The sequence below is a fragment of the Arvicanthis niloticus genome, chromosome 14, assembly GCF_011762505.2.
Source record: "Arvicanthis niloticus isolate mArvNil1 chromosome 14, mArvNil1.pat.X, whole genome shotgun sequence".
Lineage (NCBI taxonomy): Eukaryota > Metazoa > Chordata > Mammalia > Rodentia > Muridae > Arvicanthis > Arvicanthis niloticus.
The window spans coordinates 31,489,567-31,516,999 of record NC_047671.1 but is presented as its reverse complement, the minus strand read 5'-3'; the positions used below and the strand labels follow the sequence as shown (position 1 = coordinate 31,516,999).

Genomic DNA, 27,433 nt, shown 5'->3' with positions numbered 1-27,433 from the left:
CAGCCAGAGCATGAGATCATTGGGTGGGGGTCAGATGCTACTGAGAGGTGAGAAGAGAAGAATGGTCCACCAGATCCACCTGAAGGCAGCTCGCGGATAGACCATCTGAGTCACACACAGAAACTGCTAATTCTGTCTATTTAAAGGAGCCTCTACCTGGACTGAGAATCCCCCTCGAAACTCTCCCACTTCTGGGTCTTACCCTTCCTTTGTGTTCTGGGTGTTACTTCCCTAATGTTTAAACTAAGAATAAGATTACCTATCTACTCCATAATCATGTGAGTATTGAACAGTGAGAATATGCATAGTCTTCAGCACTGTGCCCAGCGTCATCATAATGGCAAGTCAAGGATGCCTGCGATGCTTTCATGACAGGCATCACTTTTATACACACTTAGTCTGTAAGTGTGTATAAAAATCCACGGACAGAATAGCTCCTTCAGACAGCTCCTCTTGTTCCGGAGGTCATGCCCTTTCTTAGCAGGATTCTCCTGTCTATATGGCTTGCCAGGGTGTTTCCAATACAGAAACCCTAGTGTGGTACTTTTTAAAAAATTTATTGTCTTGTTTGTTTTGCACTATTTCCAACCTCTGGGAAAGGTCATCGGTACAAGATGCATGCACATCTGGTTTGTCCTATTTGGGACACGATAAGACCACTACAGATGCTCGTATTACTTGTACTAGATGAGGTCATATGTAGTGCTGGAAGATGAGGCTGGGCTGTCATGCTGTTTAATTGAGCTCCACATAATATGTTAATTTGTTTTGAAACTTTGTGCGATATCCATTTACCAGCGAATCTGCTGGCTTAGCCCTCAAATCTAACGTTTGTTCTCTGTTTATGCTGCTGCCATTCATCCCCGTCCAAGACATCATCCTTTTTCATGGGTGACTGCAGTGGTGTTTTTGCAGTAGTGACTTCCCTATTTCCCCCTCAGGCTCATTAAGAATCAATTCTCTGTCTTGAGACCACAGTGACCTTATAAAAATGTGCTTCAGAGCGGGCTCCTACCATCCCCACACTCTGCGCTTCTCAGTATAATTCAAACAAGCTCCGTGATCCACCGAGCCTGCATGATCTGTCCTGTTCCCAAACTTCTCATCCATCTAAGCCTTCCAAGGTCTCCCAACGCCCAGCACTTTTCCTCCCAGTTCTGGAGCACACTGCTTTCCTCTCTACTTTTGCATTTACTGTTGCCTCTGTCTGGGAAAACTCGTCAGAGACTTTCATGTCTGACCTTTATATTCAAAGAGTGTCTCTTGTTACTATCACATTCTCTTTTTAACCTTGAAAGAAAATGGTGCTTCCTGAAAACATCTGCTTGGTTTACTTGTTTGTAGTTGTTTGGTCTGTGTTTCCCTCTAGGATGTAAGCCCCGTAAAACGCACACACACACACACACACACACACACACACACACACACACACAGAGGCTGAGAAAAACAGAAGTACAGGTTTTTGTCTGTTTAATTCACTGCTGTCTAGCTTCCTTCTGGGCATGCTGTAATGTTCATTGAATATTTGTAGATGGAGGGAATGAAGACATCAATGAGCCAGGGACAGTAAACGGATGCAAACCTGAGATATTATAGGTAGCACTCTGGGTCTTTCAAGGTGCTTTCAACTTAGGAGAAGAACCGAAGGCTGTGAACAGACAAGGCATCTTCAGGAGTCAAGAGAGAGATGGCCAAAGTCTGCCAGAGATAGATCGTGGTCTGGAGTCATTCATTCTGCTGCCACAGAGGATGCAAGTCCTGTGATTTCAGGATTCACTGTGGTTGCATTGTATGCAGCGTGGACTGTCTTACCCTCAGAGACATAGCAAAAGATTCCTCCTATAAACTGATAGCTGAAATAACACTGTATATGTCAGTCCAGGTATACCAGATGTGTGGATCAGGGAATGGTTTCTTCTCCAGAGAGACATAATTACACCTTGATTTACTGTAGGCACCAAGGATTCCTGATGTGGAGAGGTGACTTCCAAGTGATGAGCCTTTGACTGAGAAAACTGGTCCAGTCAGCCTTTATGTGAAGACAGAATGTCTACTAGCCTGCCCTCTGAAATTTTTACATGTTCTTCCTCATGGAGAAAATTCTATAAGGTGATAGAATTTAGCTGTTAATGTGTACCCAAATGGAGTATAAATAGCAAGAAATTAGGCAAAGAAATTCAGACTACAAATTATTCCATAGCACATAGCAATGAATAGGGTTTCATTAACCTTTTTAGACTCTCCTTTTATCAAATAAATAGCAGGGAATAACTTAGTCCAGGTTTTTTTTTTTTTTTTTTTTTTTAATATTCAGATAGGGAGCAGAGGTATTAGTTCGCAAATCTTTGTAATTTCCTTCATTTAAATATACCAGAAGCATTTTCTGACCACAGTAATGTGCTTGCTGCCTGCTCAGCTTTGAGAGAAGTGGTGACATTGTTACCTCCTCCTATTGTCTAGGCCTCTGCTGATGCTGGTAGATCCACATGTCTTCACACACGTATTGACTGAAATAATTGCTATATATTAATTTACAACACAGTTATTTCCTGACCAAAACCAATATTTTTGGAATAATTCCTGTTCCAACATTAAAAACAAAACAAAACAAAACTTGAACAACCAACCAAAGATGATGCAGGGCCTGGACTAGACCCCCTACACATTTGTAGCAGACATGCAGCTTGGTTTTCATGTGGGTCACCTAACAATTGGAGCAGGGGCTGTCCCTGACTCTGTTGCCTGCCATCCCTTTCCTGGTGGATCCCTTTCCCCTAGCTGGACTGCCTGATTGGGCCTCAGTGGGAGAGGATGCACCCAGTCCTGCTGAACTTAATGTCCCAGGACCAAGTGTTAGTCACTGGGGTGGGGTGGGGAAGGGTGAGGGCTGGAGGAGGGGCCTTCCCCTTCTCTGAGGAAAAGTGAGGGGTAATGAGGGAAGGGGCTTGTGAGGGTCTGATTGGGAGGAGATGAGGGAGGAGGCTGTGGTTGGGATGTAAAGTGAATGAATAAATTATTGAAGAAACACAATCACTTCTTTATGATTTGTGGAAAACCTACTTGCTTTCAGAGTCTGAACATTTGTGACTTTGCATGGAATGAATTAGAGACACTTAGGATGTGTAAAACACATGAAGGTAGGAAATAACACAATGAAAATATTTATCCTACTTAGACTATTCTAGTAGGTTATGTAATAGATGTTATAGAAAGATAGTTCTTGGCTGATGAGCAAAGAGTTTTAGTTTAAGATCCTGTAAAAACTGGATGGTTTCCTCATTCATTAGTGCCGCATTAAACTAATGAAGGCAATGTCAAAGAAGGCTACGTTTTAATGGACTCACAATTTCTCCTCTAGTCAGAAAAACCTTGCTTGAGAAAACCATATTAAAACGTTTAAGTCATTCAGCCAGTATGGAGAGTCCTTGCCTAGTTTTCTAACTGTGGGGTTTTAGATGAATCATATAAGGCCTTTTTGGCTTAGCCTCCAATGAGTATTTTCACAATGGTGGATCTGCATTCTTTTTATTTTTTATTTTTTATTTTTTATTTTTTTATTTTTTTAAATTTTTAAATTTTTTATTTATTTTTTGTTGGTTTTTTTTTTATTGGATATTTTATTTACACTTCAGATGCCAACCCGTTTCCCCATTCCCCCCCCCTTAGAAAACCCCTATCCCATGCCCCCTTTTCCTTTTTGCATTTATACATTTTTTTAAAAAATGCTATTCAAAGGCTTTAAGGTTGGTAATGCTCAATCAGAGGTGTAACCCACTACCCAACCTAGATATATCAACTATCTTTGACTGGTGGAGATATGTGAACATCTGCCTCCCTGTCTTCCCCCTCTTTCTCTCTCTCATCACCTAGCTTCTCTCCTTCTTCTCCTCTCCTTACTCCTTCTCTTCCTCTCAGTACTCCTCCCACCTTAGCTCCTCCTACATATCACCCTTCCTGTTAAAATAAAACTTTTCTCTCAAAATACAATTAGAGCATAATTATGCCAATTTGTACCAGTGAGGTACAAGATAGTCCTAATACCCAGTCCATCATTTTGTTGACTAACCAGAACCTCTGTCATCTCTCCTAAATAAAACACTTAGTTCTGAACCTGGCTTTTTCCTTGGCTTTAGGATGAATGTCAGCTGACGACTATCCACTCAAATCTTTTCTCTCAAGGTAAATAGCCAGGATTGGCTATGAGGCTATAAGTTTTCAACCCCGTCAGAAATCCAGAATGACTGAGTTAACTATAATTGTGGGAAGCACAATTTATAGTTATAAATAACAATTTATAGTTATTTATAGTTATAAATAACAGTTTATAGTTAGCCAATTTATAGAGACCTCTGAACATCTGGACACTTCCTCTACTACAAAACGTTGGAGCATCTGTTCTTCCGCCTTCTGGCCCAGGATCATCTGACAGACCTTAGTGCTGCAGAATTATTAAGGGCTGATTACTCTGTCTAGGCAGATATAATCAGTTGATGGTGGGTCTGCATTCTTAATCCTTCAATCTCACCTTGTCTCACAACTTCTGGGAAGCCCTCTCTTCCGTTCCTTTCTCTCTTTTGACCAAGAACACCATGAAAGGAAGCACAATAGAAGTAGGTCTTCTCTTCAGTGTCCTGTGCTCTTGACCACCAAGTATATGTACTCTCACATGATAAACCTCTGTGGTCTAGCCTCGTCTACTACATAATGAATTTTAGCTATAGGCTTCTGTCTCAGGAGTAAGTAGCCTGTGATCAATAACTAGAACTTGGTAGCCACAAGGGATGGCTAAAAAATCTTAATAAGAGAGTACATGAGCAAAAATAAATAAATAAATAAATAAATAAATAAATAAATAAATAAATGGCATGAGTTTATAGCCCTTGCTATCCTGTAATGGCTCCTACAGTTTTTATTCTCTCAACTTCAGAGAATACATGTAATCCCCTTTCCTAGTTTTTACACACACACACACACACACACACACACACACACACACACACCCTTTATATTCCTGCAGTGTGAATATAATCATCCAGATGTTTTCACACAGACGTGTAACGTTTGTATTTATATGCATTAAAGTATAAACATTTCATGCCCTTTCTTTCTGGTTTGTGATGTGAGACAATCCTACAGTGAAGTTGTAAAAATCACAGCCTAACCTTTAGCAAATATCTTTAAGAGTAATAAAAAAATCTTTCTCAGCCAGTGAGTGAAATTAATCTGAGAGGCACTGTCCATGCTGATGGCTAGCCTTCTCTCAGTGCTTGGAGAGGTTGGTTTTGTTTTGTTTTTTGTTTTTGTTTTTGACATGTGAAGGGCTCAGGGTTTAGTACTTTCAGGGGACCCGGAAAATACATTTTTATTGTTCTTTTTTATGGATGGAGACGCTTTACAATGCTGTTTTATTTTTAAAGCCACTTGCTGTTTTTGAATGGCGATCTTTTCTTCTCCATTAACAAAGGGAATGACACAGAGCAGTTGTTTTAGCCTGAAGCACATGGAATGGAATCACAGGGAGATGAAAGCTGGGATGGAAGAGGCTTAGGAAGAAAGGGTGTGTGTCTCAGCAAGAGCCGTGTTTTTTTTTTTTTTTTTTTTTCTGTCCTTTGAGACAGGAAGGAAATTATTTTGGTCTCTTCAATAGTGCCTTGAAAGTGACTTGTTTGTACTTTGTCTCTGTGTTATGGGGATGGAGGTGAGTTTCCTTCCTTATGAACTTCTCTTTTGCCAACACATTTTCTCACCTTTAAAGCATCCTCAGCCAATCCTCATGCACAACCCACTTAAGTCACGGTACTGATCCGTGCTTTGATAGATACTTGACATTTCTGAGTTAAGGGTCCTCAGAGCCTCCTTGCTTCAAGCAAGGTTATGTAGCACCAACTGGCATCTTTCATCATGGTGAACTGGAGGACTAAGTGTCAGTATGTGGTAGTCGCATCCACATGCTTCTTCCCCCACACCACAAATGTGTGGTAGAAAAATGTCTCCCAGGCTGTTAACTCCTGCAATCCTACAATTAGACTTAGATCCCAGAGGTATTAAGATCATACTTAAAAAAATAATCCTGGGCCGGGAGATAGGCCAGTTGGTAAACTGTTTACCTTGCCAGCATGAGGAATTGGATTCAGTGTCCAGAATCCACATGAAAGGAGACGAGCAAGAAGGTGTATGGTTGTAATCCAGTTCTGGGGAGGTGGAGAGAGCTAGACCCCAGAATTCACTGAGTAGCCAGCTAGCCCACCGAGTAAGTTCCAGGCCCATAAGATACCTTGTCAGTAATAATGACAATGATAATAATAATAATAATAATAATAATAATAATAATAATAATAATAGCATAGCACCTGAGATATAACACCTAAGGTTGTTCTCTGGCCTCTACACTCACGTTCACATGCATACCCAGAAGTTCATATTGGTGCAGTTCATTTCGGGTTGTTGGATGTAGCACAAACTCACGGAACCGAACGCTCCTGTCGGGCTATAATTCCCAACCAACTTCCCAAGAGAAGGCCCTTATAGTTCACAAAGTCTCATCCTGAAAAACTTCTTTTTGCTGTGTATCTTCCCTTCCTTTGGCCCTTACATTCTTTTTTTTAAAATTAATTTATTTTACTTTTTTATATTCCAAATGTTGCTCCCCCTCCAAGTCCCCCATTGCAGAGTTCTTCCCTCCATCTCCCCCATTCAGAGGGTGCCCCCATATCACCACAGGGCATCACATCTATCCCCTCTTATGAGCCTTTGGGGAAGATGAATAGATGTTCCATTTAGGGACAGGTATCCCATCAGTCTTCAGCAGCTACATTAACTTTTACCCACTTCAGTAAGACACTGAGGACAGAGTTAACCTATGAATATCAACGCAAGTGTTTAGACAGCAGTTTGACATCATGACCATTTAGCAAAACAGTAGTAGATCCTCTGCCTATGACTTTTTGACACCCCTCCAGCCCCACCCTGACCCCAGTCATGAGCTCTTGGCCAGGTTTTTCAGAACCATGCGTGCGTTTCCTCTTTTGGAGTGGTAAGCCCAGTCTTTAACTAGCAGTTACAATTAAGACATGAGACAGCACTTTTCTTTATAGACCTGAACATGTCTTAGGCTTGCTTTTAGAGTTACTAGATAATTTATGCTTAAAATTTACCCCTCTCAAGTTGACCTCGATGGTGTGCATGATTTCTGCAAAACAATGAAACTGGAGCGGGAGGTGTGGTCTTCTAGCTTTCTAGGGCACTGGGGATGCTGTTCTAGAGTACTCACGTTCCACGGGTCAGGTATTCCAACTTGTGGAACCAAATAGCTGCTGCTAATAGCTGTACCGTGTCATCTAACAGAAGGTAACTTTTGTGTCATTAACACGTTCTCCCATTCTCATTCTGTAAAAAGAAAATTAGATAGAACAAAATCAGAAGACTTGACCAAGGTCCCATAGCTATAAGTAGATGTGGTCCAGCTAGGGCCCTGGGCATACTAATATAAGATGGTTATAGCCTCTCTCCATGTGCCAGCTAGTGATTGAAGACTTCTGTAATAAGATGAACTTGACGGTAAACATCACCTAAGGACAGAAAGATTTCATCCTGCCCTCCCTGGTCCCAGCACTAGAAGTCCTGGGATCAGACAATGTTTTAATGTTCTTATTCCTGAGAGAGAGAGAGAGAGAGAGAGAGAGAGAGAGAGAGAGAGAGAGAGAGAGAGAGAGAGAGAGAGAGATTCTCAATTTGGCATTTCCATTTGCCCTATTTGTCTTCTTTCATTGTCTTTAACTACATGGTGACGAGATTCAGTATAGCGTCTCTATTTGTTCAAAGACATTTCCTAATGCCTGCCCATTTATATTTTTTTTTAATACATGAGAGACTGTGTGGTAGGATAGTTCTTACAAAAACCAATCTGATGAAGCTGCTACTGCTGCTCTTGATCCCCAGAACTGTCATTCTAAGCAAAACCAAATATTACTCCTCAAGTAAACAGCTGTGAGGTCTTTGTTTTGAGACCTTATTATGAAAATTTACAGAAGCTTTGAATCTGCACTGAGGTCAGTTTCACAAAAGGCGCCCTCTGCTTGTGTGGTGTGAGGGAGGACTGCAGATTAGAAGCATTGGCTTGGAGTTGAACCCTTGTTTGCAGGTCAGTGCTGAATGATTTGGGGCAGATTTCAGTCTGAGTCCATGTTATATAACAAAACACAGTGATAATTCTACCTGTCTAACTGAGTTATCATTAATAAAAGGCCTTTGTAATGTCCCTATAACACCTAGTGCCAGTTAAAAACTTCTTCCATATCTTATGTTTCAATAGTTGATTTCTTTCCTCCCCTAAATAGTGGCCTCTTCTGTTTCCGTGGCGCACTTGTCAATTACTCTTTCACGGTGAGCTTTCCAGTTTCCTTTTTGTGTAACATCATTGTCCGTTTATAGGTGATGCTCAGATTGACTACCTCCTGCATTTTATCCGATTTGAGGAATGGTCTATATTCTCACTGGTTAGGCATCCCTCAGCGCTCCTACATCCTGAGTTATCGGTCAACCTCAGAGAATTTCTTTTTATCTTTAAAGAATTTTTTTGATTTATTTATTTGGTTTTATGTGCATGGGTGTTTTCCCTGCATGTATGTCTGTGTGCCAATCGTGTGAATCCACATGGTGGCTCACAACCCTCTGTGATTCTAGTGCCAGGGGATCTGACACCTGGGGCCTTGTATGTATGTAGTACACACGCATACAAGCAGGCAAACAGTTACACACGTAAAATAAAAGTAAATAAATCTTTAATGCAAAGTATTTTTCTTTTCTTTTTTTTTTTCTACTTTACATTCCGATCACCCATCCCCAACCCTTCCTCTCCTCTCAGTTCCATCCTTACAAATCTTTTACCCTACTATCCCTTCCTCTTCTCCTCAGAGAAGAGGAAGCCCCCATTTGGGTATCACTCCACCCTGGGACATCCAGTCACACCATAGGCAGAAGTGCATCTCCTCCCACTGAGGCCCAGTCAGGTAGTCAAGTTAGAGGAAGGGGATGCAAGGGCATGTGACTGAGTCAGGAACAGCCTCTACTCCCGTTGTTTCCATATACTGCTGGATGAAGCTTCTCGGGATGTAGTTATGCTAGGCTCCTGACTGCAGGCATAGCACAGTACCACTAATAGCATCAGGGATTGCCTATCTTTCATGAGATGTGTTTGGACCAGTCATTGGCTGTTCATTCCCTCAATTCCTGCTCCATCTTTACCCTTGCATATCTTGTAAGTAGAACACATTTTGGGTTAAAGGTTTTGAGGGTGGGTTAATGTCCCCCTCCCTCTACTGGAAGCCGTGCCTTGCTTCAGGTGGCCACTGCAATCCGTATCCCCAGCTGGAAGGAGTCTCAGCTAGAGTCACCCCCATAGACTCTTCAGAATCTCCCCATCGCAGGTTTCCAGTTACTTCCAGAGATGCTCCCCCCACCCAGGGATTGCTGTTCCCTCTCCCCACACCTGATCCCCATTACCCATTTCCTTCTCCACTCCCTCTCCTACCCAGTTCCTTCTCTCCCTCTACCTCTGGTGACTATTTTGTTTCCTTTTCTGAGTGAGATTCATGCATCCTCTCATGGGTCCTCCTTATTAGGTCTCACTCTACTTACTTAGTTTCCCCCAAATAATTTCTTAAATAGTGGCTGTCAGTGCTGTGTCATGCCATAATGGATCATGTTAAGTAAAACGCAATTGTGGGGTAGTCTATGTACCTAAAAACTTCACAGGCAAAATGGCCTCCTGAAAGGTGCTGGTAGCTTGAATACAGAAATTCCAGCTAAGGTTTGAAAACTGACTTTACGGCCTACCCTTTGGGTATTTTTATATGTTTTGCTTGAGTGCCTTCATCCTTGATGTGCTAAATGCAATGAGAATACTAAGCTTGCTGTGATGTAAAGTGTAAAACAAATAAAGAACATCTTAAAACATGGCGTATTGTTGCCTGCTTTTCTTTTACTGCCAAGAAGGTATGTATTGGGAAAAGGAGGCAACCTAGCTAAACAAAAAAACAAAACAACAAAAAAAAAAAACCAAACAAAAACAAAAACAAAAACAAAAACAAAAAAAAAAAAAAAACCACAGGAAAAACTGTGCATAATCTCAGGCCCTACCAGTGCTTGCTGCTGACATGTTCCTGCGGGATCCAGTGTGTCCTCTGTCTCTCCTGCCCCCCGCCCCTCAGATATTAAATCCAGCTAAATGCTTCCACTGATATTTTGCATTTTAAACTTAAATTAATGGCAGTTTCATCTAGTTCATCTAGTTGCTAAAATTGGATCACATGATTTATACTGTTTTTAATCTACTTTTTATAATTATGATATTGCCAAGATTCTAGTTCATTAACTATTCTCTATATCATTTTTAATTGTGCACAGTGGTCTGAAGTATAATTATTTCCTTTTCTCCCCCCACCAGTCTCCTGTTACTGGAAAATTAGATTATTTCTATTTTTTTTATTATAGAGAGTGCTGAGATAAATATCATTATAATTTTGGAAGAGTAAAATGGTACAGGTTCTGGAAATGGGTGATCTTCGCTCTATGCCTCATGGCCTGTAACTCTGAACAAGTTACCTGGATCTCAGCTTGTCTGTCTCTGAAATGGGGATAAGAAACCACTTACTCCTCACAGTCCCTGGGTTAATCCATCTCAAGTCTGCAGAGACTGGACACACCCGAGTGTATTTCTGTTTAGACCTTCCCCAAGCCGTGTAATTAAACACAGCACTTGAACTGAAAATAACTAGTCAAATTCTGCATCAACATACAGATCATCTCTGCTTCTTGTCTCGATAATGTCAACTCACCCTAGAAGTAGCTGGAATCAGAGGAGAAAACTGACTTTTATACTGTAGACTGCTCAACCTAACGGCAAGTATTTAAGAGTTGACACACAAAGATGATAAGACAACTTAGAAAGGAAATCGTGTTTGAATGCTGCCCCTGCTTCTGTACTCTTGTCATTCTCCTGTGGTCGTCTCTCCACAGACTTCTGTGTGTAGGCTCTGCCCTCATCCTCAGCTCATGTTGACACAGGGCTCACACTGTGGGGTCTGTGTAACAGTGGCTTTGTAGGAAAATACAGCCCAAGGCAGGAAGGCTGTCACTTCAAAGCATGCCATAGCGCTTAGACACAGCCAGGAAATTAACCATGTCGGCATATGATATTTCTTTGAAAGCCTGCAACTTCCTTTTTTTTTAAAAAATGGTGATAATAGCAATTTTTATTATAAACTCATTTCTATCATAAGGGGATGTTTTAAGGTTTTCCTTTCTCTCTCTCTCTTTCTTTCTTTCTTTCTTTTTTCTTTCTTTTGTGTGTGTGTGTGTGTGTGTGTGTGTGTGTGTGTGTGTGTCAAATTTTAGGAAATCAGAGCTAGTGCCTGCCTGCCTGCTTTTCTGGGAAAATGTTGACTGGGATAATGTTGACTGGGGTGTAGGAAGACTCATGGAGAGCAGAGATGCAGAGATGGGTTCAGTCTCCTCAGTACCTACCCCCACCTCTTCTTCAGATTGCCACTCTCTTTATAATACACACTCTGTGATGTGCATGTGGCTAGCCCAACTCTTACCGCAGCATCACAGTAGAGAATAGGCCCTACAACAATTCATCCCAGCTTTTAAAAATATGACCTTGGTATCTTATCCAGGTAATTTTCTCAGTTAAAATTGCCTTTTATGCCTGTCAACTTACTTTCATTTAAGCACAAGAGGGGACAGGTATTTAACCTGAGGCTCCCACAACTTACGGAAGCTACGAAAACTCTGGAAAGAGTCTAGCAAAGAAGAAGATGCAAAGCCCTGGAGAACTGAGTATCTGATAAGAGTATTTGAGCTGCAATGTGTAGTTCACTAAAGAATGGGGTCAAGGGGTGGGGAGATGGTTCAGTCAGGAGTTCAAATCCCCAGTCCCATGTAAGAAGACAGCTATGACAGTGAATGCCTGTATTCCTAAGGCCACAGTCACAGAGAGAGAGGGTCTGAGGGCTCATTGGCCAGTCAGTCCAATCAATCCCCGAGCTTCAGCAAAACAAAACACAAAACAAAACCAAACTAAGGTATTGAAATGAGAAAGATACCCACATCAGCCTCTAACCCCCCACATACAGATATGTGTGCCACACCCCACAGAACACAGATGTTACCTTCATGCACCAGAAATAAGACCATTTGTAACAGGATAGGAGTCAACTGGGCTGGTTTGGGATTAAAGCAGAAGAAACGGATTTATGAAAGGAATGGTGATTTTGGGGGGTGGGGGTAGAATTAAGATTTCTCTCACTACTGATGATGATGAAACAGGGAACAAGTGACACAGGACCACGTACCTTACTTCAGAAGACTTTAAAAACAGGATGCCCGTCTCCACCTAAGATAAGGCCCCATGTATGTACAGTTTTAAAATAGTGAGGCTTTCTTTTAAGACTAAAACTTAACAATTTTAAATTTTCAGTGTCTTAAGTAAGCTACAAGCAACAAAAGAAAGAACAGATATGAATAATAACTAGGCTTGGATCTCATTTTAGAGTTAGCACCTAATCTTATTTTGCAAAAGGAGACTGCGCGCGTAGGTAATTGCTTTCCTCATCTGCCTTAAGTTCACTAATTCTCGCTCATTGTTTTTAATTCTGTTAAAGTGTGTTTATTAAAACACTAATGAGGCCAAAGCCGCACTGATTAAAAATGGAATTATTCATTTAAACCGTTTGCTGTTATGAAATCCACGGTAGATTATACTGTTGGAAGATGGAGCCTCTGCTTCTGGTGAGTTGTTCACCACATGCTCAGAACTGTGGTTTTCAAAAATATTATTCCAGGCCAGTTGAACTTAGAGTTATTCAAAAAGACAATTTGCCCTAAGAGTTCTCGCTGGTGTGAGTACTCCCTGGTGACAGTTATGGTATTTAATAATAAACAAAACAGTTGGATGACATGCACTAATCAAGGTGTGTTTGTGTCCGTCTTTGGTTTCAGGATGGTTGAGTTGGGCTGTGTTTCTTCACTGACCTGCAGTTATGCTCACTGATGTCTACCGAACAGCCATTCTTATTATTCAAACCCACATATATAATACATCCTTCAATTTCCGCTTCTCCCTTTTGCTTTGTATGGTTGATTGTGCCTGTTTTCCTTTGGTTTGTTGTCTGTTTTCAGTTCTAGGTTGGATGTACTTTTTAAATAACCCACACCTTTTATTCCACCCTCCTCTTCAGGAGATCCCTGGGCTTACTGAGTGACATTTTGACTATTTGTATCTTTGCAAACCCAGACTGCAGAAGGGCCAGATAGATCTTTAACATCTTGGCTTCTGGTTCCCGCTTCTTTTCCCTGTCACATGGTGGGTGCAGGCAGCACCTACTAATCTGAGCAGTTGCCCTTGTTTCTGTTCTGTCTCTTTGCTTTTCCTTCTCTGTCTCTTGCTGCCTTTTTCCCACACTAAGGATGGCTCCATCTTTCCTTGCTTAAAATCCTTCAACTGCAGCCCCTTGCACAAAAGATGTTATCCATCTGTACAAACTGCTCGTCCTCAGCTCCCTCCACCTCCAGCCTCTTCCTCTACCGTTCCCTTTGGTCTCTCACTGGCCCATTCATTACCATGGCCACACCCAATGCTTAGGGAACAGGAAGAGTGGGAAAAGATTATGTTAATGAGTAAGCACTGGAGTGGTGCCACCAATAGTACCAGGTACCCTGAGCGCCAGCTTGTGCAATGCAGCTGTCGATGCTGGAGCCTGGATGCTCAGCTTAAGATGGATGATGAGGCTGGGGATACAGTGTCGTTGGCAGAGTGCTTGCCTAGCATGTGGGAAGCAGAATTCAATCTCCATGAGGTGTGGTGGCTCCCACCTGAAATCTCAGCACTCCTGAGGTAGAGGCAGGAAGATCAGAAGCTCAAGGACATCCTCTGCTGCTACATAGCTTGAGGCCACCCCGGGAGATGAGAAACTTTATCAAAACAAAACAAACAGTGGCAATGTCGTGAAGAAGGCTTACTGTTCCTGCCAAGATGAGCAGAGTGAAGAACGCGGTGCCCAGACCCATGCTCACACTCTGAGACCTTCCTCTTTTTCTCCTCCTAGCTTGTGATGGTGACCACTGGGGGCCCCACTGCAGCAGCCGGTGTCAGTGCAAAAACAGAGCTTTGTGTAACCCCATCACTGGGGCTTGCCACTGCGGGGCGGGCTACCGGGGATGGCGCTGCGAGGACCGTTGTGAACAGGGTACCTACGGTAACCACTGTCACCAAAGATGCCAGTGTCAGAATGGAGCGACCTGTGACCACATCACTGGGGAATGCCGTTGTTCACCTGGATACACTGGAGCCTTGTAAGTTGGTGCACTGTGGAGTCGCACCGCAGATTGCCCCAATTTTGGCCACTAGGGCCCCCTGATGCTTGACTTTTGAATGCTAGAGTTCAGCCAAGATGTAAGGACCAGCCTCTAGACTCATCAGATGCTGTGTGAATGAGGGTGTTTGAGGGTTACTGTGGCAGGCGTGGATTTCTATTGAAAATCTCCCACAATTCCATCACTATCTAGGAATAGTTAATAGTGGTCCAGGTGGTTCTGCCCTTGTGGTAATTAACTTCATATATCCAGGTGGATCCAGAGCCTGAGAAAGAAGACTGAATGTTTGCATGGAATGAAAGTCAAAAGTGTGAAAGGTCATCTGGGTCACTGGTGCTCACGGTCACATATATTTCATTATGCACATAAAAGTTCACATATCACATCTAGTCAGATGCATTGTGCAAGTTTGTAATAATGATATTAGTATACAATATAATTATTACTAATAGTAAATTATTATTATCATTATTATTATTATTGAACACTGACACAACTCCTCTAATATCCATGACTTTACTTTGGAAAGGGCATTCTTTGGCTTGCTTCTGTTAACAGGGTTTTTAAAACGCAGAATTTGCCAAAAAAAAAAAAAAAAAAAAAAAACCAAAAATTAAGAGATAGAAAAATCTTCTTCCCTTCCTGAGAAAATTATCCTCGTAAATCACAGAACTAATAGTTGTGGAAATGTAGCTGATTAGGTAAATATGTCCTGCTGACAGTGCTAATGTCTGTAAAGTGAGCTAAGGGAAAAAACAAAACAAAACAAAACAAAAAACGCACTAAGCCTAGAAAGCCCCAGTTTTCAGAAGAGTAGATTAGTGTCTCAAACTGCTTAATTGTTAATATCACTATTATGGGTTTTTATCAAGGTCAACATTAACCAGGGCTGTGGGAAGCTTACAGGTAATCAGAGCAAAACCAAGGTGGGTTAGTGGGGAAGGCCTAAGGTCAGTGGGGTTGAAGGAGTGGGGGCTTCTCATTCAAAAGAAGAGGCTGCTGAACACCGTGACTAAGCACACAATGGGAGCATGTGGCCATTTAGATCCTCTTTCAAGTGACAACAATCTTCCAAAGGAAAGCAGCTTTAACTCTAGCTCAAGACCTTTATAAGACGTCCAGGGAAAGGACTCTTCTTCCTGGAGTTCTAGAGCAGCAGGGCTTTGCCTCCACGTGGAAGCACTCCTGGATGGATGGTGAGAGTTCATGCAGTACAAGCCTAAGGGTCTGAGTTCGGATCTCTAGCACCCACATAAAAAGCCAGGTGTGGTTTGCCTGTGACCCTGGTGCTGGGAATCCAGGGACGGAAGAGACAGAGGATCCCTGGGGCTTGCTGGATACCATCTAAGCTGTAGTCAGTGAGAGACCCCATCTAAAGGAATAGGGTGGAGACTGGTAGAGGACACCCTACATCCTTCTCTGGCCTCCAAATACATGCATATGGGCAAGTGCGTGCACACACACACACACACACACACACACACACACACACACAGAGAGAAAGCTCAAACCAAAGCAAGGACCCAATAGTCCATCAGGACACTTCCATCCACTCTGATTAATGTTCTGATTAAATTAGTAATTACTGAATGAGGAAAGGTTGTATATTTTAGGGTTCTGGACAATATTATATCTGCGACTCTGAGGATCCTTTACCAGGATAAATAACGGTATCTTTTGTTTCACTTAAATCCCTCAGTTGTGAGGATCTTTGTCCTCCCGGCAAACACGGTCCACAGTGTGAGCAGAGATGTCCCTGCCAAAATGGAGGTGTGTGCCACCATGTCACTGGAGAGTGCTCTTGCCCTTCTGGCTGGATGGTAAGTGTCCCCTCCACTCCCAATCATCACACATTCCAGGACGCGAAAGAGAATATCATATGGAGACTTAAGCTCAAAGGCAGGTAGCGGTGGTTGTGACTCCCACACTGGGAATACACAGCCATTTAGAAACAAATCTCCCAGTCCAGAGAAGCCAGGAGGTAACTTCATCCTGTGCTTGTCTGTAGAGTGTATTACGAGCCCTCACAGAAGCAATAGTGACCATGTACTGTACAATTCCCCCAAAGAAGAAAAGAAGCACTTATCTGATCTCACAAATGACAACAACTGATAAATGCCGAAGTTATTTAATAACTGTCTTCACAGTTGTATCCATAGATTACCACGGCCTATGATAATGTCCTTCTTAACGGGATAAGTGTCACATGAAAACATTAGGCTGTCATAGAAAGCTGAAGAAACACTGAAGTAAATCATGCAGATCAAGAACTGTAGGGCTTTCCAGACACTGTAAGGATAAGCCACACTTAACAAAGCTTCTCAGACTTTGAGCATGATGCTTTTCGTTTAGGTAGTAAGTCTATAGGCTTACCGCTGTGTGGGATACAGTGTGAAAGCATTGCTGATTGAACATGTGAAGCCAGGAAACAGAGTTAGTTCTCATCCCTCTGAGTTGGCTTATGCATGTCTTCTTGAAGAAAGCAACGTCTTCCAAGAGCAGTTTACACTGTCGTTACCATGTCTGTCCAGGAATTCTTCTTGCACAGCCTCTAGTGACTTCCTGGTTGTCAGGCCCACTAGGCCCCTTCTGTTTTTTCTCTGCTTTGTTTCTCTGGAGCTTTGACTCACTTGGTTGCCCACCTCTCTGTCTTAACCTTTTGTTGTCCTCTGCCTCTTCAGTGGCCATCTCTCTTCAGCTCACTTCTCTCACTGAAGAGCTCTTCCTAAGCCGTTTCTTCTACAGGAACTTCTGTCAGACCCATGGCTTTAGCAGTCATCTGCTGCTTTCCCGGGATCTTTATCTTACCTTCCCTGAGCCCAAATGCAATTTGTAACTACCCTGTGAGTTGCTCCAACCGTGTTAGCCTGTAGTTACAATGTCTCAGCAGTACTTTCTACAGGCAAACGTGGGGGTGGAATTTATCTGAAACTATTCTTTATTGTAAACAAAGAACATAGGTGTGGACCTGAAGATATAAGGGAGAGTTTTATCAGGACCACTGGGGCATATGTACAATGAATTTATCAGACCCATGATGAAGGTTTGGCCAAAGTCTAATTTTTAAAGCAAAATGTAGGAGCTAGGAAAGGAATGGAGTTAGGGGATACAGCATTTTGTTGAAGGACTGTAGGTTGTAGGAAGCTGTGGAAGGATCACTGAGGTGTTTCCAGTAGACCCAGCAGAGCAAATGTTAGGAAACCAAACCCAAGATAGATAGATAGATAGATAGATAGATAGATAGATAGATAGATATCCGCCCTTTGGATCTGAGTGCAAGTCAACATTTTTTAGAAGCCAAAGTAGAAGTGTCAGATTATCTTTGAGTCCTCTTCTTCTCTCAGCTCCTGTATTCAGCCTACTGCTAATACTAGCACTTGCTCTAGCCCTTGCTGGCTTCTTGGCAAGGAAACACTTTTGCTACAATGGCAGTGTCCAAGGATCTCCAAGATCTTTGGGTGAGGAACTGCAGGCATTTCACTGTTAGGGCCTTCGAGTTGCCTCATCTTGAGGTGTCAATGTTTCCTTGATACCTGGAGGTTATGATGTGGGAAAGTGGTAGCCACAGCCTAGAACGATGAGTTCTGGAGGCAGACAGATGAGTCCACTCAGTGGGCCTCCATAATTTGCCCTTAACCACTTCCTCTTGGCCACAATGGATGTTTCTTAATAGAAGCTTCTAGTCATTTTTTCCTCTGTGGATAACTGAACTCCCAGCTTAAATTTTTCCTTTACAACATATTACTGTATTGTTGTGTTAGATGTCTCCAAAGGTAAAGTGGCTTCCCTACCGCCCGCGCGCGCGCGCACACACACACACACACACACACACACACACACACACCATGCATATCTCAGGCAATAGCACCATCATCATCATTCTGCTGCTGGCTCCCACGAGGCTTCATTCAAATCCAAAATTTCAATAGCATCCCTGGACGTTACGAAGGACCATTATGGGTCATTAGAGTCAAATCCTGAGAAAGTGAGCTTTTGTACCAGACCCCACTACATACCAAGCCTTGGTCAGCAGTTCACTGGCCCTTGGTCCATCATTCCTTCAGCAATGTTATTATATTCCGTCAAGTGCAGTGGCATGCACTAGCACAGAGTGATTAGAGCTATTTTTATATCTGCTCTCCTCATCACCCATGAACAAACCAGGCAAAGGTTACTTATCTTTGACTCTCAGTACTCAGCACAATGCCTGGCACGCAGATGATTTTCAGTTAAACACTAACCCGAATCATCTCTCTAAAGCTTTTATGGTTCCAAGAGCCTGTGGAAGAATCTTTCCTGCTTGTGGATAGCTAGAAACCACCAGAGGGGACTTAATTAGCTCACCAACTGCCTTTGTGGGTAGCCAGTAGTTAGAGAAAATGTATTTCTTACGCTATCCAGAATAAACATTTAGCAAACCATCTGGTGTTCTAGCTAGGCTCCAACTTCAGAGTACACACAGTCTGTCCCTTTTGAAAGAGAGAGGATAATGGAAAAAACATTAGGGAAATCCCATTATGTGGGATATGTTCTTTGCACTAATTATGACTCCAATAAATATTCTATTGATTATAACTCCAATAAATCAGAGTCCGTAAGCCCAAGTTACAGGTTACACAGTAAAGTAGAAAACAGTGGGGTATTGCATTGATAGACTGAGATCTTGGGGTCATGTCTTAGTTTCTCAGGCCCAGAATTGGGATACCCATGACTGTGCTTGCTAAGGATAGCTCCTAGGGTAAGGAGAAATGTCCTAGTGTTTGGGTTTTCTCCTCAGGAAATAGGTTTAGTTTGCCTCAGAAATGCTTGTCGGACCTGCTTGAAAAATATGTTTTTTCTTCTGAAATAAAAGTCAACCCTGCAGACGTCTTTCTTAGGCAATGTTGTTGTTAATTCAAGTGCACAAAGTTTTAATCTTATGCCATAGTAATACCATATCATAATTACAATATTATATTGTGTTAAAAAAAAAAACAGTGGTAGTGTTTAGCATCTAGGGAAGCATTCAGATGCTCTGTGTGCACCAGATGTTATTACTTATGTAGGGGATGTTCAGTGAGCATTGTTGGCTTATGGTGCATGTAAGGCTCAGGGAAGAATAGTTAGTAAAGTTTATAGATTTCTGCTTAGGTTGCATTAATAATTTTATGTAACTTTAATGTAAGGTTCAGTTTTTAATACAAAAATTTCTTAGGATAATTCTTCTGGTGTCTTTGAATGTAACTTGAGAGATAGTCTCATTGAGTCAATAGGTCAGTCTGAAATTTCTCACATTTTAAAGATGATGAACACTTTTGTGTTCTAAAATGCCCTTAATCTAATTTTCTCACAGCCCTGCCCCCCAAATCTCTCCCTCCCTTTCTGCTGTCCCTGTTTTCTTCCTCTGTCTTCCCTGGTGCTGGCTGGTGGCCCATCTAATTTTCTAAGTCTCTTTGAATTCAGGGCACAGTGTGTGGTCAGCCCTGCCCTGAGGGTCGCTTTGGAAAGAACTGTTCCCAAGAATGCCAGTGCCACAATGGAGGAACGTGTGATGCTGCCACAGGCCAATGTCACTGCAGCCCAGGATACACAGGGGAACGGTAAGGACACACTTGTGTTTCTTTGACTATTCATAATGAATAAGGTTCTAATTATTCTAATTAGAAGGAAAGTTTGGAGAGTCCAGGGAGCATGCTCAGTGTCGTGTGTCTATGCTATCTAATATTTCAGAAGTCTAAAAGTGTTCAAAAGCCTCTGTCCTCATCGAATGTATAGAAACCAAGTCACAGAATGATAATAGTGAACTGGAAGAAATCAGAGAGACATTAAAAAAAAAAGACAATAAAATGTCAGTTGGTCAGAACCCATGATGAGTGTGTCATTCTGGAATGTTGAGTATTTAGGACAGACACTATATTTTCAGTACTTTTAGATAGATTTGAAATATGACATATGAGGAAAGAGATGCGGTGATTGACAGGTTGATTTTCAAATGGAACCTGTACTTAGGGTCTATATAAAGTACAGCTTCCTCTTCATTGCCCAGAATATCCTTAAGAATGTAAGTCACTGGGGATGGAGAGATGGCTCCATAATTAAATGCATACTGCCTTTGCAGAGGACCTGAATTCAGTTCCTAGCATCCATTTCAGATGGCTAACAAATACCAGTAACCCTTGTACCTCTGATCTGTCCAGGAAATTACACTCCGCATACCACACACAGGCACATGTGAACACACATTAGTAATAATAATAATAATAATAATAATAATAATAATAATAATAGTGATAATCTAAAAATAAGAATAGCCATTGTATTTATTATATTGTGTGGAGGTGAGGGCATCAGTTCTGTGGGAGAACTTAGAAATCTGTGATCTGTGTGAAACAGAAGCAAACAGGCGATTTCGCTCTGCGTGTGTTTCTGTGACTCTTATATGCATGGTTGGCCACTTCCTGTATTAAATGGCAAGCAGTTATCTCAGTGGCTCTCCTTGGCCCACCTCCTCAACATTGCTCTTAATTTGTAGTTCCTAGGTGTCTGGACATCTAAGTTCATTGCCTATGACGTAGAGACAGTGACCGGAAAGGCACATGGGCGGACTGCATAAGCACAAAGAGCCTTGTAATGCTTCGGCACGACACTTTCCCTCCAGCTTGTGATGAGATTTAGGAAACTGAAGGTTTTGGAGCAGGCCTGAAGCTTATCCACACAGTTTTTGTGACCGAGTGGTGTGCAGGAATCGTGCAAACACTAGCAATCTAGGAGCTTCATACAATTACACGCCACTGTATTTTAGTGATGCATGTAAACAAAAAAGGAGTTTTTACCTTAATGATTTTTTTTATTTCCTAATTTCTACTTTAATTTTATGGCTTTCTCCACCTCTTCAGGCAGTGTCTCTATTTACTTATTAAATTCGTTTTCTAAGCATTTTGTAATTTAAAAATCATCTTTCAGTTTCTAGCTGGGTATTTTCTAGATAAATTTGCTTCTTAATTTAATCTTTACCAATTTTTAAAAATTAATTTAAATGTTTTAAGCAAAGACTGGAATTGTTTAGTTTTGCAATGATAGTACCCACCACTAAAGACGGTTGGTTTAAAAATATTTCTAATTTACTTGAAGCTCTGAATTGCTGCTGACCAACAGTAGGTCAGTGTGGGGATTCTTCCTTATACTGCGTTATTGGAGATAGCTTTGAGTATGTCTGATGTTTCTGCTTACTATGTTACCCAGTGTCTCTTCTCCAGTCCTTTTTTTTGTTAAGTCTTTTGTTAGCAGTGTCCACTTAATTTAATTAAAAGCCATTTTGTTGTTTATGAATACAATTATATAATTTCCCTTTGCTGTTTTGATGTATGAATTGTAGACACTTTGATTATTCGTTTTACAGTGTAAGACTGGGCTCCACCATGTGGCCTTGTGAGCCACAGCCCAGCTCTAAGCTGTGCATATACATTTATATTACAGAAAACCGGGTCAGGAAGAGGAGAGGAACAAAACCAAACAGAATCAAAAGCAATGTTTTTTATATAAAACATTTCAGATTCTAGAGACTTTAAATTTAAAACATAAAAACATCACACCCACAAGGCAAGTGAGCAGGTGCTTAGCACAAGGTTGGAACACAGGGGAAGAGAAGAGCAGCTAATTTTCAAGTAAAAATTTGAAACTCAAGGAAGTGGGGAAAATGAGGTGGGGGGGGGGGGAAGAGTTGTTCTACCCAGGCGTTTGTGGAGCGCTGGCGATGCCCTGTGGTTACTGCTTTCCGTTGCTAGTCTTGCCCGTTTAAGTTAACATATGTAATCTGTGGAATGCAGAAAGCACATTCGTCTCTATGAGAGAACACAGGGTGTGGCTGTGGGGCAGTTTGTGGCAGGAGGTGGGGAGGAGACGCAAGGGTGGGGATTGTGAGTGTCCCTTCACTTGTCTTGAGACGTCAGTGTGCCTGGAGTGATTAGGAGGGGTTGCTTCACAGTGGGTGCCACCACAGGCAGCTGCTAGCAAATACACCCAGGATGTGGGGCCGCCATCCCACCACGGGGAAACAAGTGGTGAGCCCTGTGGGCTGGCGGGAAGACATAGCAGATGACAAATAAGAGGTTTTGAGGTCTTTGGAAAGACCCAAAGGACACTGCGGTAAGGAGATACAATCCAGTGAAGTCGTCAAGAATGAGAAGATGATCTGAGGTCCTCACAAAGCTCTGCTTGACGATGCTTTAAAGAGTGCTAATGGTGTGTCACAGGATCACTCTGGTTCCTTGATGATAAGGCACGGCCCATGCCTATAAAGAGTGCTCAGTAAGTATTCGCAACTTGGTAAGGGAGTCTGTTATAGTGAACCCCAAGACAGCCCTGCCAGATCTGTGTTCTGCATGATTCTGAAAGTGAAGAAAAAGCTCAGGTGCAGGCACAAAGTCAGGAACTGCAGCCCAGGATTAGAGGAATGCAGCATGCAGCGCTGGTCTTCAATGCAGGGCCACCCTGTAAAAAGTTGGCTCTTTTCCAATTCCTGGGGCAATCCCCCAGGACGGCAGCTCCAGATGTTACAAAGTCAGGCTGCTGACCCTGGAGTCCAGGTCTGATGAAGAATGTGAGTCTTACACAGTGAATTATGATTCCGCTCAGCTATTCTGGTCACTCTGGGAAGTGACACACTCCCAGACAAGACTCCCAGAAGGACAAGAAGGAGCTGCCACCCTGACTTCATCCCCAAGTTCCCAGTGTGATACAAAGTTGTGATCAGAGTGATATCGGTGTAAGGATGTGCTCAATTAATTAGTGTTTTGTCAGGTTTTGTCTACTTAGTGATCATCCTTTTTCCTAACTCCAAAACACAACTAGAAATTTCTTCCTTCTTTTCTTTTTAATAGAAATCGTCTTTTTATAAACTAGCAATAATAGAAATAGTTTCTACATTTCTTTACATCTTGTTTAATAGAAATAGTTTCTACATTTCTTTTCTGGTCAATTTTTATTACCCTTTGTTATTTCTCTGCCATCTTTCTTAAGAAAATGTATTACTGATTCCTGAGATAGCCCTTCTTGTTTTTCTTGTGGAACCATAACAGCAACGTTAATGGTTTGAATGGGAAATGGCAATATAAAGCCAGAGACGAACCAGAAAGTCACAGCCACTCCGTGAAGTCTGTTTAAATAGAAAATGTTCTGTATACACCTAACCGTCACACTGTACCTTATACATGTGTACAGTTGTAGCAGTGATTTAAAAACCACGGGAAAAGTCTCTACTAGAAAGCTGCCCTCTGCCCTCTTCTCAGGTGTACATACCTAACCGTGATTGACAGGAAGGTGCTACGGTACTGACAAAGAGAACCTGTTGTCATAGCTACAGCTTAGATGGCAAAACCAAGTGAATTCGTTCTGCATTTATACTAGAAACTACTAGCTATTTAATTAGAGGCTAGAAAGATAAATACAGGCCAGGGCCGGCTATTATACATTTTGCTTTCCAAGAGAAAGAAAACACTGTGCCAATTCACAAGGAGTCCCACATATTAGTTCCCTGTGATGGGGCAATGTAACTTGCCTAGACATCTGACATGCACTGTTTCCAACAGCCTTTACATCGTGCTAAAACCACATTAAAATCATGCAGATAACCCTAGATCCAGCCTTTTCCTGATTAACACAGTGAACATTTATGTATTTACTGTGTGTGTTGGGGGTGGGGTGGTGCAGAACAACTTGAGGAAGTCTGCTCCCTCAATCACGTGACTTCTGGGATCGAATTCAGGCTACTAGGTGTCTTTTCCCACTGAGACATCCCACCAACCCAAAGTTTAACATTCTGTTTTGTTAATAAGTTTATGGAAGAGGGTGAGGAACTGGAAATTTTTTTAATCCTTTTTTCCACTGGTGTTGAGTTGTGAGGGTATCTTGTCAGACATACTGTGAAGCTGTCTTGCCAGCCTTTAGTCAAAGCCTGGAGTAGGTAAATCACTGTACCTCACAAAGTCTTTCTCTAAAGTGTACCTTTTAAAGGACCAAATCAGATGACTTGGTTTATAAAAGCATCTTGAAGGTTAAAAACATATTTAGGAGGCCCTCTTTGCTTTTCCCCATCAAATTTAGTGCATACCAGAGCCAGAGTCAACCAGCAAGATGTCAGAAGGTTCCCAAGCTTCTCCTCTACACTTAGAATCCCATATTGAAGCTCGCCACACCCTATCATTAGACTTGTGCCAAGCCTGGTAGAAAGGCTGTTTCTCTTGGAATTGCTTCGGTGCCATTGCTTTTAAGCATGTCTTGCTGCTTGCATTGTTCAGATCTGAAAAACACAATACTGACCTACATTAAAAAAAAAAAAAATCAGAGTCTGGTATGGCCGGAAAGCCACATGGGAAGTGTCTGCCGAGACAGTGTCCCCTACTGTGGCATGTGTTCCACTAGATGAGACTGTATTTCTGTCTTCTTGGCAGAAGGCTCCCAGTCACCTCATCTCACCAAAAAGAGATTTGGCTGGCCCCTTTAACTATTCATGCTTTCCGTGGAGAAGCTGGGACTCCTTTCATTCCTCCAGGGATGAGCCTCTGACCTCGACCAGCTTACCAAAGCATGTCTCCCCTCTGAGTCGGTTCTTCTTTGTTAAAAAGAAATTTTGTGAAATTTTGGATTGATTTTTTTTCCCTTGCCATTTGGCAGTCCTTCACAACAGAGGGCGATATTCCACTCCCCTGAAAACTTTGTTAGAAAACTCCAAGCCTTCTTATAGCCTACAAACGAGGGTAGAGGACATCTGATTTTGGAAGTTCAGAATTCCTTTGTATTTAGTTCTTGCTGTAACAGAGCGATCCATCTCGTTACTTTTTTTTTTTTTTTACCTGTAATAGACTAAATATGGAATACTATGGGTTCACAAAGCATTTCAACTTTTACAGTTAGGCTCTCCTAAACCAACTGATGGTCTCTTGTTTAAATAGGTGTCAGGAAGAATGCCCTGTTGGAACCTATGGAGTTCACTGTGCTGAGACCTGCAGGTGTGTTAATGGAGGGAAATGTTACCATGTGAGTGGCTCGTGCCTGTGTGAAGCAGGCTTTGCAGGTGAACTTTGTGAAGCACGCCTGTGTCCCGAGGGGCTTTACGGAATCAAATGTGACAAGCGGTGTCCCTGTCACCTGGACAACACTCATAGGTGAGTGCCAGCTACCTCTGGAAAAAACATTTTTTATTAAAGTTTCCCCTTAGCAACTGAAAGCCCATGTTCAAAAGGCTAAGGTTATTGGTTGTGGGTGGATATTAAGTTATTTTATCAATCAATGGGGACTGGTAAAAAATGATTTTTTTTTCTGAGATTAACAGAACTTTTCCCTAAAAGAAGGCTTGTGTGACATTCCCTTAGAAGCAAAGATACCGTGGAGAGGTGGGTTAAGCCAAGTTCAGGATGGGAAAGCACCATGCTCACTGAAGCACCGTTTGCTCGACAGCACATCTGTGGAAGAAGGAAAGACTACAGAGAGGAAGTGGGAGGGTTTGTGAAAGCACTTCACATGTGGCTGTCACATGTGGAATCTTTAGGAACTGATTGTTCTGACAAAAAAAAAAAAAAAAAAAAAAAAAAAACCCAAACAGCAACAACAAAAACACCTCACAGGGGTCTTTCAGCTCAAAAATCTCTCCAAAAATTTGGGGACAGGAAGCTATAATCCTGCCCCACTGTGCTTGTCTGTCTCTGAAAAGTATCTTCCCACCTATTCCTTTCTTTGCCCTCCTCCAAGGACCAGATACATATGACTTAGAATTCCCAGCCCAGTTGCAGACTTCTGGAAAAGATAAATTTGGCAAAAATCTAGTACAGTATACAATAGTTCAGATGTTAGCTGAAAGAACTTTGTTTGCATTCAGTGCAGATGGTACTACATTTATACTGTATCAAGTCCACTGTATCAAGCTGTATCAAGTCCACAAGAGCTACAGGACACAGAGGTGTGTGGTTGGTTTATTCTTTAAACCGTTACTAGGGACAGAAGAAAAATGTACTTTGTATTGTATTGGAATGGGTGTGTGTGTGTGTGTGTGTATGTGTGTGTGTGTATGTGTGTGTGTGTGTGTGTGCATGTGTGTAAGAAATGTACTCTCCACGTGATTCAAGTAATTTCGCTATGGTCAACTTTGGGTCTCCTTCATTGGAACATATTGTTATCTCTTACATGAAACATTTAAATATTTAGGTAATAAACTCTCTGCAAAGATTTATTTTTCAACTTCCTGATATATAAGGAGCTGGTACAGTTTAACACAAGCCATGAGTTTGGCTTCCTTTATTACAGTAAGGTAAGCCTCTCATAGCCGCATCACCAGTGGGCTGTATCGAGTATTGAAACAGATGCAATCTAATAACGCAAGAAAGCTAAGAAAAGAAGAAAACAGAAGAAGACCTCTGTTCTGAGGGAAATTCGAGAAGCATGGAGACTTGATTTTTGGTGATTTTAGATGCAGAGGGAGTGTGATTTTTCTGTTCTTTATCACAGGGCTGTGATGCTTTTGACAGAGGCCCCATCAGACTAATGCACGCAGCTAACAAAGCAGATGAGATTGTTTAACTATTACATAGATCAAAGCCATACTGTAATGAAGTGTATCAAGTATTCAGAAGATTTAGAAATAAGTCAAAATGCCATTATTCATGAAAGCTATTTTAAAAGATTAGCTTTTACAAATTTCCATGAAAGCTAGATACATACAGATTACATGAGTCTATCTTGTTGGATACACAGTTGGAGTCATCTATTAATTCTTATATCTTGAACAACCCTGTAAAATGCAGGGCCATTTAGAGATAAAAGGAGGGGGAAGGCATATAGAATCATTGCTTTAATTGAAAGCCTAATTTGTTCCCTTATCATCTAATGAAGTAGATGATATGATAATGAGTAGACATTTGCCATTATATATAATTCAAGCAATAAATGTAGCCAAACCCTTTCTGTGTAATTAATAATGTATCTAATGCAGTGTTCATAGTTTACATAGTCTTTAGGTTTTGCGCATGTACATGTTGATATATGAGAGGCACACATTTGGGGAGGGGTTAGTATAGGCTAGCATAGT

General features: G+C 41.7%; 1 protein-coding gene across 1 annotated transcript in view; it reads left to right on the top strand.

Annotated features, from left to right (window-relative positions):
- Positions 1-27,433, top strand: part of Megf10 (multiple EGF like domains 10) — a 156,304-nt gene that overhangs the window by 84,038 nt on the left and 44,833 nt on the right. Inside the window, exons 6-9 of the mRNA XM_034518166.2 lie at positions 14,109-14,355; positions 16,076-16,196; positions 19,819-19,955; positions 25,305-25,517. Coding sequence (XP_034374057.1) covers positions 14,109-14,355; positions 16,076-16,196; positions 19,819-19,955; positions 25,305-25,517 — 718 coding nt within the window. The remainder of the gene's footprint in view (positions 1-14,108; positions 14,356-16,075; positions 16,197-19,818; positions 19,956-25,304; positions 25,518-27,433) is intronic.